Source organism: Coptis chinensis, chromosome 6 (genome assembly GCF_015680905.1).
Source record: "Coptis chinensis isolate HL-2020 chromosome 6, ASM1568090v1, whole genome shotgun sequence".
In the NCBI taxonomy this organism is placed as follows: domain Eukaryota; kingdom Viridiplantae; phylum Streptophyta; class Magnoliopsida; order Ranunculales; family Ranunculaceae; genus Coptis; species Coptis chinensis.
The window spans coordinates 44,059,980-44,078,894 of record NC_141461.1 but is presented as its reverse complement, the minus strand read 5'-3'; the positions used below and the strand labels follow the sequence as shown (position 1 = coordinate 44,078,894).

General features: G+C 36.6%; 2 protein-coding genes across 2 annotated transcripts; one reads left to right on the top strand and one right to left on the bottom strand.

The window, feature by feature from the left end:
* The first annotated feature begins 1,232 nt into the window (after positions 1-1,232).
* Positions 1,233-6,705, top strand: LOC147493129 (beta-galactosidase 3-like). Its single transcript, XM_086565570.1, has 19 exons — positions 1,233-1,512; positions 1,593-1,688; positions 1,782-1,894; positions 2,087-2,153; positions 2,343-2,435; positions 2,574-2,717; positions 2,928-3,016; positions 3,098-3,203; positions 3,287-3,374; positions 3,446-3,564; positions 3,647-3,811; positions 4,048-4,226; positions 4,367-4,476; positions 4,641-4,750; positions 4,845-4,955; positions 5,046-5,159; positions 5,260-5,462; positions 5,545-5,881; positions 6,000-6,705. Exons 1-19 carry the CDS (start codon positions 1,348-1,350, stop codon positions 6,147-6,149), a joined length of 2,559 nt encoding a protein of 852 aa, XP_086421696.1. The 5' UTR covers positions 1,233-1,347; the 3' UTR covers positions 6,150-6,705.
* An 873-nt stretch (positions 6,706-7,578) lies between these two features.
* NSN1 (GTP-binding family protein) lies at positions 7,579-14,371 on the bottom strand. The gene is made up of 9 exons (XM_086569160.1): positions 14,223-14,371; positions 13,896-14,140; positions 12,080-12,179; positions 11,785-11,958; positions 11,192-11,409; positions 9,127-9,391; positions 8,846-9,025; positions 8,522-8,730; positions 7,579-8,252 (listed from the first exon to the last, which is right to left on the bottom strand). Exons 1-9 carry the CDS (start codon positions 14,239-14,241, stop codon positions 7,902-7,904), a joined length of 1,761 nt encoding a protein of 586 aa, XP_086425286.1. The 5' UTR covers positions 14,242-14,371; the 3' UTR covers positions 7,579-7,901.
* Positions 14,372-18,915: the final 4,544 nt, after the last annotated feature.

Below are 18,915 nucleotides of genomic sequence, written 5' to 3'. Positions count from 1 at the left end.
TAGTCAGAGCAACTCGGACCCAACCGAAAAAATTCTCTTAAAAGTTAAAACACCCTCCAACCATTTCTATATCTTATCCCTCTGCATATATATCTACAAATATAGATCTTATACATAGCATATATGCATTGTGTTTTATTTAAGGGTATAGGTGGTATCAAACTCCACTCTCACTTTAACCGCACCTTTGTCAGGCGCAATTTACACTGCGTCGACAGATTGTGAGTTGTCGCTTCAAGAAATTGTGAGACCCGCCTTTGTTAGATGTACTGTCATTCCAAATGGCGTCTGGAATTCTGTATCAGACGCCCTTTGTATTCATGTTGTCTTCTCTGCATCGGACCTACTTGTACAGCATCTAGACCATCCTATAATTAAGAAGAAATTATCCTGCTGTAACATAATAGTAATCTTGATATATAAATTGTCTGTTGTGATCTCCACAGATGATATACCCTTGCAATGATCTCCACTGGTCTAATTATTGATACAAGAGGTACATGATACATCCTTGTTACATACAGTAATACAAAGACACAGACAAGGGTCAATGACAGAGAAATGGAGGGTATTCACATGGCATCAAGGTCACGCCACAGTCCTTGTTTTTGTCTTTAAAAATGAACAAAAAGAAAAGGAAAAGGCATGCCCCGAGACAGACGCAGTGAAATAAGCATTTGAATTCTCTTTTAAGGATTGATAATTTTGATACACATTTATTATTACTAATTTCCTCTGGCCATTTTACCCATGGTTATACCAAAAATCAGGCAGGTATTTGCTTTGGTGCATTTGGAAAGAAGAATTGGACAGTCTCGGGATGTTTGATGTTACCATCAGAGTATAAATGAAGTTCAACTTACAGATAGGGAAAGTGAGAAATGATCCAGCATCGGATCAAGTTGACCAAACAACCATAATATATATTATCGACCATAAAAGATTGAATAACTTGAAACTCTAAAGCATAGTACAAAATGGCAACTTAATGTAAGTTGCGATCTTTTAGTGCTAATTAATGTGCCCGCCAGGCGCCAGCTTAAATAAGTATGTCTCTTTCTAAGTTCCAACCATCATCTTCAATGCTCTTTAAGTAGAAGAAAGCAGTTAACTTGATAAACCAAGTTTATTTTACAGTTACGCTGGGGGGACTAGTGTTAAAATTGCTTTTATTGTCTGGCACTTTACGTCAACCGACTCAACAGTAATAATCATGTGCACTGTGTCTTTAATAAATACTAGCAAACTACAACAATGGACACTTGTGTTTCACAGTAGCCTTACTCCTCCACGTTTCTGCATTTCCCTTGCCTCCTTTCTTCCTTTATACAAGTAGAAGAAGAGAATATGGAAACTAACTCAGTTTCCAAGACATTGTTGTGCTTGTTACTGCTACTTAGTTTAGAGTTGATACAGTGTAGTGTGACATATGATAGGAAAGCTATATTAATCAATGGGCAAAGAAGAATTCTCATTTCTGGCTCTATACACTATCCAAGAAGCACCCCTCAAGTAATAATCTCTATTTATTTAATACTTTTTGTGATTTGTGATATTTGGATGTTTTGATGTAATGGACTTTGTTTCTACAGATGTGGGAAGATCTTATAGTAAAGGCAAAGGAAGGAGGATTAGATGTTGTGCAGACTTATGTTTTCTGGGATGGACATGAACCTTCTCCTGGCAATGTACTTACTTTCTCTTTACCTTTATCTAATTTTTATGATTATTTTTCATTATTACTAAAAACAAATTTGTGACTTACTTGTTCTGGATTTCAGTATTACTTTGAGGGAAGATATGATCTTGTTCGGTTCATAAAGACAGTTCAGAAAGCAGGTCTCTATGTTCATCTTCGCATTGGACCTTATGTTTGTGCAGAATGGAACTTTGGGTACTCACTATTTTTCCTAATTTTTGGTCTATTTATATTTCTTCTGTATTGAAATGTGTTTTTCTGAACTAGTTTCTAGAGAATAATTGTTTGTTTTAAGATAAGTTTTCCTCTTTAACGTATTTCTAGAATTATGAAGAGGTGTGTAGGTGCTTGATTTGAGATTGACTAGATTTTTTTTGTTATGTACAGAGGTTTTCCTGTTTGGTTGAAATATGTTCCAGGAATCAGCTTTAGAACAGATAATGAGCCTTTTAAGGTTAATGCTTAATCAACTTTCCACTTTTAGTCTTTTTCCTCACAAAGTACATATTGCTAAACACAAAGACAAATGGAAAGAAGCAAACTATTTAATCTTGATTAATTTTATCTCATTTATCTGTTGAATTAATTGCACTGACTTTCTCTTTAATTGAAATGTCTAAATTACCGATGTTTGGTGTTGCAGATGGCAATGCAAGGATTCACCCAAAAGATAGTGCAGATGATGAAGACTGAAAGGCTATTCCAGTCTCAGGGTGGCCCCATCATTCTCTCTCAGGTATGGTTCAAGCTAAGTACCTGTTGTATTTTGATATGCAAACTGATTTGCTCCATATCAAACTTGTTTCTGCAAATATTAGTACATTTGATCTGTAAGTATTGCAAAATTATGTATTACCGTGGTGCATATATGCAGATTGAGAATGAGTATGGATCAGAAGCTAAGGCATTTGGAGCTGCTGGTCAAGCATACATGAATTGGGCTGCAAAGATGGCAGTTGGACTGGATACAGGGGTCCCATGGGTGATGTGCAAGGAAGATGATGCCCCAGATCCAGTGGTATGCAAATTTATAATTATTTCCTCATTTTAGATAAAAGTACCTTGTATTGCATTTATCATTTGTACATGAATTATGCATTGGGATACCATAGTTCTGTTTTCGATCTTGTTTCATTAATCTGTTGAAATGAAATCCAGAACAGTTATCGGTCCAGACCCAAGAATATTTCACAATTCTGAATCAGTATACTTCTACTCTTGATGTCAGATAAATGCATGCAATGGATTTTACTGTGATGCTTTCTCCCCCAACAAACCTTACAAGCCCACTATGTGGACTGAGGCTTGGAGTGGCTGGTAAATTTAGTTCTTATACTTGTCAGCTGTAATGCAAATTTGACTATTATGATTCATTCTCTTTTTTATCCAAATTAAAAGGTTTACGGAGTTTGGTGGCACAGTTCACCAGAGACCTGTAGAAGATCTTGCATTTGCGGTATCCCGTTTCATACAGAAGGGAGGCTCCTTTGTTAATTACTATATGGTTAGTATTTTTAATTCTTAGCTTCTCTTTACCGTATAAACTTAGCCGAGTGTAGTGACCGTATTCTATAATTCTTGGTATAGTATCATGGAGGAACCAATTTTGGGCGAACTGCTGGGGGCCCTTTCATCACCACAAGCTACGACTACGATGCTCCAATAGATGAATATGGTGAGAAGGCTGTGCACTTTTGCTAAAATTAATCCATATATTGTTATTAAAATGGTCCAAAAACTTTTCAGGGTTGATCAGGCAACCTAAATATGGACACTTGAAAGAGCTCCATAGGTCCATTAAGCTATGCGAGCGTGCTTTAGTTTCTGCTGATCCAATTGTAACTTCTTTGGGATCCTATCAACAGGTTTGCTGTCGTTTTGTTAGCTGGATTTTTTTTCTGCTTGATTGTCAAAACTCTTACTTGGTCTTATTTTTGCTTCACCCAGGCTCACGTATTCACTTCCAAGTCAGGTGACTGTGCGGCTTTCCTCTCAAACTTTAATTCAAGATCTGCTGCAAGGGTTATGTTTAACAACATGCACTATAACCTACCACCTTGGTCTATCAGCATCCTTCCGGATTGCAGAAATGCAGTCTTTAACACCGCAAAAGTAAGTGAAGTGAACTAACGGTGTTCACTAATTGAAACATTCCTTAAAAAGTTGAAAAACTAGAGGCCCCTAGTGTTCAGACGAATTAATGTAAAAAAATCTGCATACTGTTGTCTTTGAGTATTTAAATTTACAAATACATTTACCACATTAGTAATACCTCTAAATCAACAAGCAACAATGTACTGGAATGTCATATTGATGGGTGTTATTATTTTGTTGCATAATTACTATAGGTTGGAGTGCAAACGTCGCAAATGCAAATGATGCCCAGCAATTCCCAATTGCTTTCATGGGAGACATATGATGAAGATATTTCTTCACTTGGCGAAGAAAGGATGATCTCATCTTTTGGTCTACTAGAGCAGATAAATGTTACAAGGGACAGCAGCGACTACCTGTGGTACATCACTAGGTGAGACTATTCCTAAGCTCGTCTCTGTCACACCTCCTGGAACTTTATCAATGATTTGCCTGTATTAATATACTTCTCCAACTAGATGGTTAATAGGTTTGCCTGTATTAATATGCTTCACCTCTAAATGCATGGTGCAGTGTCGAAGTTAATCCATCTGAATCTTTTCTGCATGGTGGTGAATGGCCCACTCTAACTGTGGAATCAAAAGGCCACGCCATGCATGTTTTTATCAATGGACAACTTTCAGGTACCTGGTGGTAGTCGTTTTTTCAGTAATGTTTTTTATAAATAAATACAGTTTTTTTCAGTAATGTTTCACGATAGATTTTATTTTCTTAATAGTATTAAGCATTTCTCCATACATGAATTCTCTGAGTTAGCTAAATTCAATTGCTTGTCCTCCAATTATAGGATCAGCCCGTGGGACAAGGGTAAACAGGCGTTTCATATTTACAGGAAAGGTCAACTTGCATGCTGGTGCAAATAGGATTGCACTCCTTAGCATAGCAATGGGTTTGCCGGTTAGTTCCTCAAATCCTGCCATGACTTTGTAGGAAGCTGCCCTATAATCTGATGGGATATATTACTAACTATTTCTATTTGCTATGGTTGAAGAACAATGGAGCACATTATGAATCTTGGAGCACGGGAGTTCTAGGCCCTGTTGAACTCCATGGTCTCAACGAGGGAAAGAGGGACTTGACCTGGCAGAAATGGTCTTACCAGGTCAGAAGCTCATATTTTGAGCTAAAATGTACTGTCTCTCACCTCTGCACCATTGTTCTGTATTCCAAGCGTTAAATGCTCTTTGTACAGGTTGGACTGAAAGGAGAAGCGGTAAATCTTGCATCTCCAAATGGAATTTCATCGGTTGAATGGGTGGAAGCCTCATTAGCTGTGCAAAAACAGAAGCCGCTGACATGGTATAAGGTAATTAAGAAAGTGACTTAAATATGGCTTTAGACTAAGAGGACACTTTTGAGAATAAGTGAAGTTTGAAATGACTAACTAGTAATGTGGGACTTTGCAGGTTCATTTTGATGCACCTGATGGAGTTCAGCCACTGGCTCTGGACATGGGGAGTATGGGGAAGGGTCAAGTTTGGATCAATGGTCAGAGCGTTGGAAGATACTGGACAGCCTATGCAGATGGTGATTGCAACCAGTGTAGTTATTCTGGCACATTCCGACCTCCAAAGTGTCAAGTGGGTTGTGGCCAACCTACCCAAAGATGGTAACGACTAATGACTAACTGAAAGAATCTCATTTGATGGCTATTTAAGCCCAATTGTTCTTAATCTACTTGTAATTGTTAGGTACCATGTCCCTCGATCTTGGGTACAGCCAACCCAGAATTTATTAGTAGTTTTTGAGGAAATTGGTGGGGATGCATCAGGAATTTCTCTTGTAAAAAGATCGGTAGACAAGGTGTGTGCTGATGTCACTGAGTGGCACCCCACCTTAAAGAATTGGCGCATAGAGAGCTACGGCAAACCAGAAGAGCTTCACAGACCTAAGGTTCACCTGCGGTGTGCAGCAGGACAGACCATATCCTCCATCAAATTTGCGAGCTTTGGTACTCCTTTCGGAACGTGTGGGAGTTTCCAGCAAGGACCTTGCCACTCTCCAAGCTCATATACCACCATAGAGAAGGTATAATAACTGTTCTCTTTGATAAAGGCGTTTCAATTATATTTTGCCACTTAAACCGTTCATTCTACTTATCTTTCCATTTGTGCATGCTTTGTTTGATTTTGTCGATATCTCACAGAAGTGCATAGGACAACAAAGATGCATTGTAACCATATCATCTACAAACTTTGGGGGAGATCCATGTCCCAACGTGCTGAAGCGTGTTGCGGTAGAAGCTGTTTGCGCCCCTGGAGTTATTACCGCGACTCAACCAAATTCAAGGGGATAACAAGTTAACAGAAGATGAGGATTGAAGTACACCATAACTAGCATTTGTCGTGGTTTACCTCAAGTATATACTATCAGCAAAAAAGAAAGAAGGATATACCTTGATAGTTAGGAAAGGTTCAGTTACTTGTGGCAAGTCGAGGTGCTGTTGTTGTTGTTTTGTAGATAAGAGAAGATTTAGATAGGGGGTTTTACATGCACAGGCATTTCATCCTAAATTGTGGTTGAGATGCTTATGTAAATTACAAGTTCTTATTTATGTTTTTCTTATTGCAGGTCCCCGGGGTTCCAAAATATGGAACTCATTGTGGGTACCACTCCTTTCCCCAGGCTTTTTACAATGGAATGGGGAAAAAAAATACAACATACCGAGTTTTTCATCGTTGATGTTGATATTAACATCTTGGTGAATAATAGGTGTGGTCATTTGGTCCTGTTGTATTGTATTCTTCGGAAAATTCATTTAAACCGATTTGATACTCTTATTAACTCGGGGAGTGATGTTTGATTTATATTTGTGAAGAATACACATAAAAGTCTTGTTCTGATGTTCTCTATCTCGTATCTACAACTATTTGAATTATAGTTTTAGTTCTACTTCTCATTTCTACAGAACGCAAAAATGGTAATATAGACCAGTGAACCACTTTAATGAAGAGATGGCATGGAGCCCATGACCTTGTTATTGAACATGGGCTACCTACTGAGGTGCAAAAAGATTGTAATGAATGCATTGGTATGGGATACTATCAAAGGGTCTAGTTCATTCTGTCTTGTGTGAAAGGAAAGCTTAAGGATCTATGCATCTAGAACGCTCTTGTCGCAATGTGCATGGTAGGTGTTTTGTCGGTGCCCACTCTCCAATCAAAACAGAGAAAATTATCGACTGGCTGTCGGTGGACTGGACACTGTGTACTGAGTAGGACATCAGTAGGGTGTTGTATTCTTCACATGATAAAACATTGGTATGGGTCTAATGATTCAAATCACCCACAAACAACCAAGGGCCTAAAATAGGGGAGCAATTATCATCGGAAAAAAAAATAAGGTGAGCAATTTCCCTAAGCTTATCCAATGACTTCTGTTTCTTTTTTATGTCTATCAGGAGTAACAGATTGTGCTCTTGACACAATTATTGCGTCTGGTCGATAGTTTTAATAATGAGAAAGAGATGAGCACCGACCCCTTTAAAAAAGTGCATCAGTGCGATAAGATGTCACGAGTCATCTGTTTTCCACAAACACTAATGTCTACCACTCTACTCTCTGGCGGATGCAAATAGGCAAATGTTACAACCACCTTTTAAGCTTTTACTTCTCAAGACAAAACTGTCTCTTTGAAATGTAGAACAGTGCTTCCCATTGGGGAGAGATCCTTAAAATTCAAAAGAGTCAAAGACACGGTACTGAAGTAAAAAGATGAAAGAATACTTTTAAAGAAAGGAGACTGTTTTTCTCAAATAAAAATGGGATTCAACGCTCAAGCATGCTGACATAACATAACATACAAGATTCCAAAATCAGATAAACAAAACTTCCTAATATACAAAATAGCTATCAGATGAAAGCAAGATTGTCTTTTTAACAAAGAAAACAGGAAAACAAGGGACGTGAACAAACTTTCCTTTTTTTAAATGTTATCAAATGCCACACTGCTACTAATGTGTTCGTAGCAGCCCTTGCGCCAGAGCTGTAATATTTCCATTCCTTGTGGCACCAATGCGAAATCTCAACGTTTCATGCCAAAGCAGTAGTCACTCCACTGTATTGTCAGCGTCGTCTTCACCTTCATCCCCTTCATCGGCAACATCCATCGCAGACGCCTTATTTCTATAGTCCACTTTAAAATCATAGTCCGCATCCATAGCATCATTTGTGGAGGATTTGCTTGCTTTCTTCCTTTTCTTCTTCTCCGCTTTCTGTAATCTTGGGTTGAGTATTCCTTCAGCAGTATATAACTTCTCATTTTGCCTGCTATTAATGGTTTTTGACTTGGTTCCTTCTGCAGCTTCAGTTTCATTATCGTCCATGGAATGGTCATCACCATCTCGAGTCATTTGTGGATGTCCGTCATCTTGCATTGTGGCTTCGGTTTGCACTTCATCCTGGGATCAAAAAAATTAATCAAGGTCCTGATTGGGTAGCATATACACACCCACAAAATTGTTCGATTGAGACAGAGAGGTCGCAAGGCAAGTCAAACCACCATACTTCATAATTTAGTTTATAAGGATTTAAGAAAACATGCATCAACCATACACCCGATGACAAAACAAGACATCCAATGTTCAGAACTTCTGTTAAAAGCCCAAACAAATATCGAATAAACAAAAAAAAAATCCCAGACTTGAAAAATTAAGCGAAAAGCACAAACCTCTAGCATCTTCTCGTCAAAAGTTAGAGGATGGTTTGGAGGAACTTCCACATGACGGAAATCCTCAACAGACTTAAGGCTGCCAATGAACGAAGATTCACCCTTGTAGACTTCATCGACATTGAACTCTTTTCCAAGCTCTGATACAATACTTGATTCCAAAACTTCTTGATTCCGAATTGGAGGCAAGGTGTAATATGGAATTTTACCTGAAGCATATCAAGGCCAAACAATTATGAACACAACACTTTTTATCTAATATATCAATTAGAACTTAAGTAAATTTCAGGCTTGGTGAAAGTGCTGATAGAATTGTGTGTATACCCTCGTTCCAATCGTGCAGAACTATTCTTGCAGCAGCTTCAATGTCCACAATTCCACCCTTTTTTAGCCTACCCCGAACAGTAGCCACCTTGTGGAGGAAATCTTCAACAGAATCAAAGCTTGGAACTTTGTACAGAGATACCAATGTTTCGGCAGGACAGAGTTTGAGAATCTCTTTCACTGCAGAGCTCACAAACAAGATAAATTGGTTAATAAGATTCACAAATGATACCAATAATGAGTCATTATATAGCTAGATAAATGGCTAAGGATTCAATTACCAGGATCGATGGGATCATCTAATTTCTCAATCCTTTTGCAATTTCGAAGAGCTATACTTGCATCACTCTCATCAGACTTGAGCATTACAACACCAGGACAGTCCAGTAACTTGACATTCTTATCTAGCTGGACTTCTTGCATGGATCTTGTTAAACCAGGAGTAGCACCAACATTGACAACATGACATCTCCGCAAGCTATTAATCAAGCTACTCTTCCCAACATTAGGAAGCCCAATAACTCCTACTGTTATTGACTTTTTAATCTGCCAGACACAAGTAATTCCAATCAGCCAAAACTCCAATAGCATGCAGCAGGTATCTTAGCAGACTACAAATCAAACAAGTAAAATGCAATGGCGAAAAAAGCTTGTACTCTTTTTTACAGGATTCATATGGAATTTATAAGGCGCAATGCAATCATGGCATCACCAACAAATATACATGCCTAGTCAACAGATTCCAAGCCCACACCATTTAACATTTTATTTTGCTTTATTTTAAATTTCCTATTTTGCTATAATAATTTTAGTAGCCCAAGAATTCCATAGTTATTATTAAGGCCATGCTTGAAGATTGGGGGTAAAATGTTCAGGTTTCTATCAAAAACTTTTTTTTTTTTTTCTGGACAGTAAAATGTTACATGTATATATAACATCACAAGGTCAAACTTCGTAGGATGAGATCCCACTCAGATACAAGAAAGGGAATGACAAAAACAAGAGAAAAACAAGAATAAGCTACAACTGAGAAAAATTAAAGTAAAAGAAAGCAAAAATTTAGGTTTCTTCTCCTGACAGTTATTAATTATGCTTCTCCTGACAGTTTTTATACTGTTATCAGCAGTCCTCCAAAGTATTTAAGTTTGGTTTTTCGAAGGCCAATGATTTCAGCAAACATAATTTTTATTTTTTGATTTGACGAATCCTAGAAATTGAAGGATCAGTTTAGAGTTTTGGGTTTCAATGTTGAGTCTCGCACTGGCAGCCAGCGGTTTCGCTGCTTGTTCAGGCTCTTCGTGTCTTGCGACCCCAACACAAAACAGTCGCAACAACACCTCATTGCACTATAATGGAGAACAAATTGTGCTCATATCACAGCTCTTACTGGACCTATTGCCAGCAGTCAATCAGAGTATCAGACACTTTATTGCCTGTTACTTACTACTTTTCTGGCAAAATCTTAACATCAAGGTTTTTGTTCACCTTAGTTGGCACCTTTGATACTCTGTCAACCGTTAAATCCCCTTTTTCCCAGTGAAGGTGGAAATAGAATCCACGACTTTGGGCCCAACCTCTAATGGCTTGACCATTAGGCATTAGGCAACTGGACACTTTCACTGGGATAATATACAAGTAACAGAGAACTTCACTTTAATATGCATATGATTAAACAAACAACAGCAAAGTGTCACTTTCCAGTTTCTTACCATGGGACTCAGGTCTTTTCTAAATGGAAGACAGCCCCTTTATGACTAACAACGGGTTTCATGAGCAGATAGTAAATGCACTTCTGTCTTGCTAATGCACTTTCAACCTTTATATGTGGAAAAGTTTGTGCTTGTCTATTTTGATGACATATTGACATCTAATATTCACAAAGTCTCAAGAACACCTCAAACATCAGAAGATGTTTCAGATGTTTTGTGCAAAGCTAAGCTCAAACTACAGCAAAAGAAATGTTTTTAATGCTAATTCAGTGATTTCAAACTTTTGCCAAAAAAACTGATTCTAGAAAATCCTAAATCTGGGCAGGCTAAGACCAGCTTTGAACACACCAAGTTCCACTTGGAACTTCAAAGTTCAAAGAGCACTCACAAATCTTAGCGGTGATTGGACAAGGAGTTTGCAATTAAATATTTCATATCTTGAGCGCCACAACCAACTTTTGGTTCCTTTATTTCTACTTTCAACTAGGTAACAGGATAATGAACAAAACAAATGCACGCTCAGCTAATACTTGACAAGGCTGAGACTATTAAACAGGACCGAACTGAGCAAATAGAGAACCTTAAACTGGAACCAAAATGATGAGAAATTGATAGAAATAAAATATCTTATAGGTACCTCATAGCTTCTTGAGTAATTCTTCAGCAATTTGATAAGAGTTTCTGCTCCCAGACAGTCACTAGTTTGCAAGAGATTGTTTGGTTTTGCAGACTTCGAAGCAGATTTCCAACCATAGTTTGATCTCTGTTGCTGGGTGCTGCACTTGAAAGCAACTGCAGGCAATTCCTCCCTAAGATACTTCAGCCATTTTTCAACAGCCTCTCGAGGAACAAGATCTGAGACACATGTTCCAGTTGGAATCAGAAAGGGATACAAATATATTTTTTTTTAAAAGAACTGAATAATATGCAATTTTATGCACCGAGACATGAAGTCAGATGTCCACAGACAATACTCTGTTTTGACTACAATTAACTTGTTCATATTTTATTAAGATTCTGGTGGCTGCAAATAATTATTTCATTTATAGCATAACGAAATTAGATCTATAAAAATCGTCAATAAATAAGTAAAGATGTGGCCTTAACCTAATAACTGAAATGCTAAGAATACCAATGAGTTCATAGTAAAATCATGTTGAGTTGCTAAACAACATTCTTAGTGTTCCTTACTTTATTTGATCTTCGTTTTAGGAAATTGTTGATCATTACCTATTTTATTAAGAAGCAGTACAATGTGTTTCTCCGGGCCCGACTTCAATACCATCTTTTCCATATCAGCACAACGGGTACCGAGTGGATCCCGCGCATCGAGAACTTCCACAATGACATCTGATGCTTCTATGACTTTCACTAGTTCCTTGTAGAAAGCCCGGTCTGAGTTCTCTGCAAGAAATGAAGAGTATTTGTCAAAAGTTAAATAAGAAAGACAACGCATGATCCAAAAATAACGATACCTCTAGTTCTGGTTGGACTACATTAATATTCGTATAATACAGTGGCTTACCTCGAGATATCCCAACTTCCTTGGTTCTTTCTTTGCCTGAAGCAACATCAGCTACCTTAGGCATATCCTCCTCCAACAACCCCAACTTTCTTTTCTGAGCCTAAAATACAGAAAAACATTTCATTATCACCATGCGAGTAAACAGCTCATTTTCAAGAAGTACTGATCATGTTTATTACACAAGAAGTTCGGGTTTAAGAGACCAGACCAATGCTATAACCTCACATGGTCTGCGAGGGTCAATTTCACATTACCATGCAATTCAGACCAAATGACGTACACACCGTTGCTTCTGACTGATCTCAGTCCACAGTTGATATTATTACAGTCATTAACAAGATCTGAACAGACAAGCAAGAAAGGTTTCGGTTGTGTACTCAGTTGTTAAGATTAAGATTTTCTTAAAAGTATCAAGTTTACTCGGCGTATAGTTACAAAGATTAAACTTAAGAACTAAAGAATATTGCTACTGCTCCATTTTACAGGAATATAGTACTAAAATATTTCTTTGTCCGCACAGTCTTCTATATAAAGGTACTAAAATATGACATTTTTAAAATACACAAGTGGTAAGCCAGATTAAGTTCTTACATATCCACTTACTGTTATTTGATTTTACCCAAACCATAGACTCATATTCAAATACATCCTATACATCCTACCTTTGTAATCCCATACTTTTCCCAATAGGTAAAGCAGGTCATAATGTTGGCAGGTTTCGAACTCAGATCGGTGGTAACAACTTCCACAAATTACCTACTAAACTAGCCAGAAACCTGCCTAGCCTCCCTATAGGTAAAGCAGGTCATAATGTTGGCAGGTTTCGAACTCAGATTGGTGGTAACACCTTACACAAATTACCTACTAAACTAACCAGAAACCCGCCTAGCCTCCCCTCCACTAATTATCCCATAACTTCACTTTTCGGTACACCAAAAAGAAACATGTTAATCAGTCTATCTGGAACCACAGCTTAACCTAACTCTCTAGTCCTATAAATATGCCCTCATTCTCTCACCACCCCAAACACTTCTACCTTTAGCATATCACCTACCTGTATTCTCATCAGATTATCCTGGATGCACCCGTCCTTTATTTCATCCTTCCTACACCATAAACTTCTACTACTTTTTAATCACGAACATTCTAAGCCACAAAACCTTGTCTCCTAAAATCAGTATACAGAAACACAGAGTGGGTACGCCAGACATCCCTCGTCAGATGGTCAAACAACTAAGATATGAATCCTGACAGGTAACATATCTTCATCCTTTGGACTCAATAAATTAAAAAAACCAAAAACATGGGAAAGATTTCCCCAAATTATAGTCATCAAGGGGCAATGGGGCATAGATAAAGATTGTCTATGAAGGGTTTGTTGAAACACAAATGTTGAAGGATGGTAATTCTGCAACTAAAACGGAAAAATACAAACATTATTTATATTTTAGAAGACATAAAAAGAGAATTTTCTTAGAAAATATAGATTTCCAAGTATGTTTAGAAATGGATGAATAGGGATTAATTGTTAGTCCTCCTCAGATGAGGTAGAACCTCAAGATATGTGCTAACTTTCAGAAACTCCAAATCCCAATTAATTCACCACAAGATATGTGCAAACTTTCACATATATCAGAATAAATTTCCACATTCACATTCAATCTAGAATAATATACTGTGTTCAATCCACATACTACTAAAAGTTAGCTTATCGTCCCCATTATACTTCCTCAAGCCTCAAAGTATTTACTTACTCCTATATCCTATACAATTCAATAAGTAACGACAAAACCAAATAATCATAATAAAAATATACCCTTTCTTTACGAGCGGCTTTCTTTTGTTCCAACTCTTCAATAGCCTTAGCGCGACGAGCTTCAAGAGCTTGTAATTCTTGTTCCTTAAAAGGCCAGTCATTAGGAATACCAGGATCCTTTTCAACCTTGGGCCTTTTAGTAATTCCAAGTTTCTTAGCTTCTTTAGCTTTCTTCTTGTGATGTTGTTTCACTCTTTTTATTATTTTATGCTTCTTCCTCAATGGTATTCTCTTACTATTACTCTCTACAAACACAAAAATATATATATACATATAAACATCATTTTTTTAATTAACATAAAATAATAATAAATTAATTATGCTTACTTTTGCTTTTCTTCACCATCTTTGAGGAGAAACTAGGGGTTGGCTAAAACCCTAAACTTTGTGTGTAGTGAAATGAAAGAAGAAGTTACTTTATACTAGCTCAATTCAGAGTTGTCCGATTAACCCAACCAATGAAAGCCCAGTCCAGTCCGTGTGGCAATGTTGATTTAAAAAAAATTAAGCTCAACCAAATTGCAACCGATGCGTCTGTTTTTTTCGCACTTATTTTATGCTACCTATCCGAAACCGAAATAATAAAAAACCCCGATTCCAAAATTCAAATTTGAATAATCAAACATAAAAATCTAAATTCCCGACCCGATTTGTTGCTCTAGATGTAAAGAAGTCCCACTAACCCACTAATTTAGACTAAATATGTTAAATTTGTTGGAATAAAAAATAATAATATATATGAATTTCAATATACTTTAAAATTATATATATATATATATGAATTTTAAAGTATATTGAAATTTTGTCTGAAATTTCTGATGGAATTGTCGAAATTTCAGATTAGAGAGAAAAAGATGAGATAATGAGGATAAAAAATGAAGAGATGAGATGAGATATTAAGGAGAGAGAAAGAGATATGAGACATTGAGGATAAATAGTGAATAGAAGAGATGATATTAGAGAAAGAGAAAGAGAAATGAGATATTGATGAGAAATAGATGTGAGATGAGATGGTGTGAGATGAGATATAGTATGTTTACGTTTTAATCCTTCCATACCATCCATTATTACATCCTTTTGTTTTGAGAACAACTAAAATAATCGAAAATTATTAGGGGCAAAATTGGAATTAAAAAACTCCAATCGACCTAAAAAATACTATTGCTTGAGGAATTTTCTTTACAAATTAAAGTAAATATAGTGACCATTTAAAGTAAATATAGTGACTAATTAAAGTAAATATAGTGAAATACTGGCATTTCGGTCGATATTTCGTGGCCATTTTCATAAAACTAAACCAACGGGACAACGGTCGAAACTTAGATTGTACCACCGCTTGTCTTCTCGTATTTTTGTACGATTTATTTTGGGTATTCAGTAAGTATAATACATTTCACTACTACAATTCGAAAAAATCTTACCAATTATAAATTAATTTATAATTATTGTTACTACTTTTTGAATTATTTTGAATACATAAAACCGTGAAACTCAATATTAATGAAGGGCAAAACTATAAGTGATAGCGGTTTAGTTAGGATCATAGTATACAGAGATGTGAAAGTCCATAACAAATCAACAAAATTTAAGAGAAAATGGTAAAACATGCATTATGTAATATATTGAAGAGATATGATGGATGGAAGTGAATCTTGAAAGTGTAGGTTCTCCTTTTGAGTAAAGAGGACAAGTAGAAAGAGATACCCGTTGATTAAAAATAATGAAGAGAGAAAAAGATAATTAATGGGTAAATGGTAATGGATAAATAATGGGTAATGGGTAAATGTTAGAGGTTTGGGGCTCGAACCCGCCAGCATCAAATAATTACTGATTTTATTTAAAATAGGCTTACCAATCAAAAAATATATATAATAATTAAATTAAGATGTTATCAACACTTTTTTTTTTGCGGGTGCCGACTAGTAAAGTTGGTAAATCGAACATTGCCAACATCAAAGAGTTACTAATCTCATTTAAAACAGGTTTGCCAATAAAAAAAAACATTATGTTTTTTGTTAGAAAAAAAAAAATACTATGTATAATAATGTCCTTTGTAATATTTAAGATTTAGATTTGGTTGTTTAAATTGTACACGATATCAGCTCATTATAAAAGTAATAGTAATAAAAATACTAATATAACATTTTTTTTTTTTTTTTTTTTTTTTTTTTTTTGAAAGATATTAGATAGACTACTTGTGAAATAATTTTCAAATGTGAATGATATTAGATAAAATGTTGCTTTCAAGAGATACTCCCACAACCTAGCTTGTGAGAATTCAGAGCATGATTATCCTATCCCAATCATTCTTAAATTTCAATGTACTTTGGCTCCAAATATGGCAATGGGTGGTAGATGCACATCTCATTATCGTTCGATACCAAAACACGTACTCAGACTTTTTCTTTTGCAACAAGTATTCCATCAAATGATCACATCTAAAAGATAATAGTCTCTAATTGTTTCAATATACTGGTCAATTATGTTTTACGACCTGAAAGCTCTGATTTCTCAATTTTTCTTAAATATATTTAAACAATTGAATTTCGAAAGAGAGATATGGATGAATGTGAACAAGTAGAGAAGCTTAGGTCAGGCTTTTTTGGATCAGTCTGCAAAATGAGAAAGAAATGTACAAAGGAATTTGTAGCGGTTAAAAAGATTCGAGTCTCCAAGTCAGAAGAGCAAAATGGAATTTAAGTTAATACTCTCCGTAAGTTTGCAATATTAAGAATGCTTAATGATGGTCTACATATTGTTATTATTATTATTTTTTGGATAAATATATTGGTAGGTATATACACTATTTTTCTCATTTTTTAAAGGCTCTGTTTTTATTTTATTTTTATTTATTCTACTCAAATTGCTTGATACTAAACCTCAAACTATCTTTAGCTACACAAAACATCAAATTAGTCTAGAAACAAGGTTATCTTACAACAATGCAACAATAAGCCTTTTACTTCGATGATTCTTCTTCTTCCTTGGCTCAACTCCTGGGTGTTCATTCTTGATATGGTTGTTCATAAATTTTAGAGTTGGAAACCTATTGCTCCAAACTTTGCAGGGAACCTTACAATCTTGATGGTCGTTCCTTGTGTGACGTGGATCTCCAAGCCTTCCTTCGAGGTACAAAAATCACAACAATGGGCACACTTGTATAGTGACTAGGCCATATCCTCCACAACTTGAGCATTGAATTCTATTATGCTGACAGACAAGCGAACCATGAAAGTCTCTGATAAACACGAATTTGATAAACTAAATATGAATGAATAACACTAATACCTAATCTAACAAACACGAATTTAAATCAAGTTTCATACTCTCAAATAATGATGATGCAATATACTATAGTACGGATTCGTTCCACTCTTAAACGAACAAGAATAAATAAAATTCCACTAACTAAATTCAGAAGAAAATGGTGAGAGTAATAATTTGTTGAAAATAAAATAACTATGACTATACTAATAAACTAACACTAAGGAGTGGTATGGCTGAATAGTATATAGTAGTATGGTTAAATAGTGTAGTTGGTGGAGAAGTATAGTGGTAGTGATATGATGATTACTTTGAGCATGGTGGAGAAGCAATGGTTCGGAGATGTCAATCAGTGAGAGATGATGGTTCATATTTTATGCGTGTGGGGAAGGAGAATGTTTAGGTTGCTGGTTAAAGATGTTCTGCGGATGTTGTGTCTTAGGTCGGTCGGATGATTTTTTTTTTTTTTCTTTCTTTCGAGCAAGGTTATTATGACATTAATAGAACAGTGTGGTTCATAGAGTGTAGTACTTGGAATGTAGCCGATTGTCTGATTGAGATATCCTCCGTGAGTAGAATGGTGTTGAGTATAGGACGTTGTACATGAGTTGTGGCCCAGTTGTTTGAGTGAGATGTCGTCTATGATACCTTCTATATTTGTGCCGATGGCTTGATCTGATGTGCCGCTGAGGCACTGACTTGTCTTCCTGGGATTGGTGCCAGATATTGGATGAATATATGCCTTGACAGGGCTGTACAACTATGAGGCCACCTATAGTCAGGCTCTAGAGTGTCACTTCTTATTTGAAGCATGATGCATGAGGTATTTCCAACCGTAGGGGTTGAAGGCGCACAACAAATGCCTGAATAAGAAGTTTGATGATTTTTCACGTTAGTGGTATAATAATTTTGATACTGTAAGTACCCTCCGTTCTATACTACAGAGCACGTGTCCACAAGGCAGGACGTCTTACTCCAGCTCGTCCCACAACATCATATTGTACCAACGACCCTACACCCAGGTTGTTACCAGCAACAGTTACAACCATGCATGGAAGGATAACAACTAGCACAATCCTAGAGCTCAGTCAACGCAACAATCAATGAGTCATTTACTTTGTAACATCAGAGTAATGGCAAATCATCAAGATAGCATACAAGGTGGATTTGCAATCCATAACAGTTCAGACAGACATCTACAAATAGAGAGAGATGAATTACGTAAGGCTTGATTCAAGTTGACCCCGAGAAACTTGATACGTAGGCAACTCTTATCCCAAGAAGAGTGCAACCATTTCCTATCCAAAAGATCATCAGGTTGTAGTCCCAAAATAACCAACATCTACATTGGCGCCGTCTGCCGGTTCGTTTCCTTAAGAAAAGAACAACCACTCTTTTCTCAAGCCCACGAAGCTGGTCAGCAAAACCACAATGGAGCCCAACCTACAAGCATTGGCCTTCATCACTTTGCAATAGGAAAAACCAAACAATGCGAGAGAATGCCAACTCCAACACCAATAATGGCACCACAGAAGCAGGGGAGCACAACACTATTGCAGCCCTAGCCAACACTACCAATCAACGTTTAGAAGACTTCACGCAAAAACTAGAGAAATCAAGCGAAAGAGCCAGCGCGATCCAGATCGCTCAGAAGATGTTGGAAACATACAAAGCATCACCATTCATCCAAGATATCAGAGACAAACAACCTCCTTCAGAGTTCATTCAACCAAAGTTCCCGTTGTACGACGGTACC

Bases quoted from the DNA above. Each gene is read 5' to 3' on its own strand.
- LOC147493129 (XM_086565570.1), top strand. From the start codon at position 1,348: ATGGAAACTAACTCAGTTTCCAAGACATTGTTGTGCTTGTTACTGCTA. The intron at 3,017-3,097 runs GTAAATTTAGTT...CCAAATTAAAAG, and splicing joins ACTGAGGCTTGGAGTGGCTG to GTTTACGGAGTTTGGTGGCA. The intron at 4,477-4,640 runs GTACCTGGTGGT...CTCCAATTATAG, and splicing joins TATCAATGGACAACTTTCAG to GATCAGCCCGTGGGACAAGG.
- NSN1 (XM_086569160.1), bottom strand. The intron at 12,180-13,895 runs GTATATTTTTAT...TCTGTATTTTAG, and splicing joins AAGCCGCTCGTAAAGAAAGG to GCTCAGAAAAGAAAGTTGGG. The intron at 8,731-8,845 runs GTATACACACAA...GATATGCTTCAG, and splicing joins TCTGCACGATTGGAACGAGG to GTAAAATTCCATATTACACC.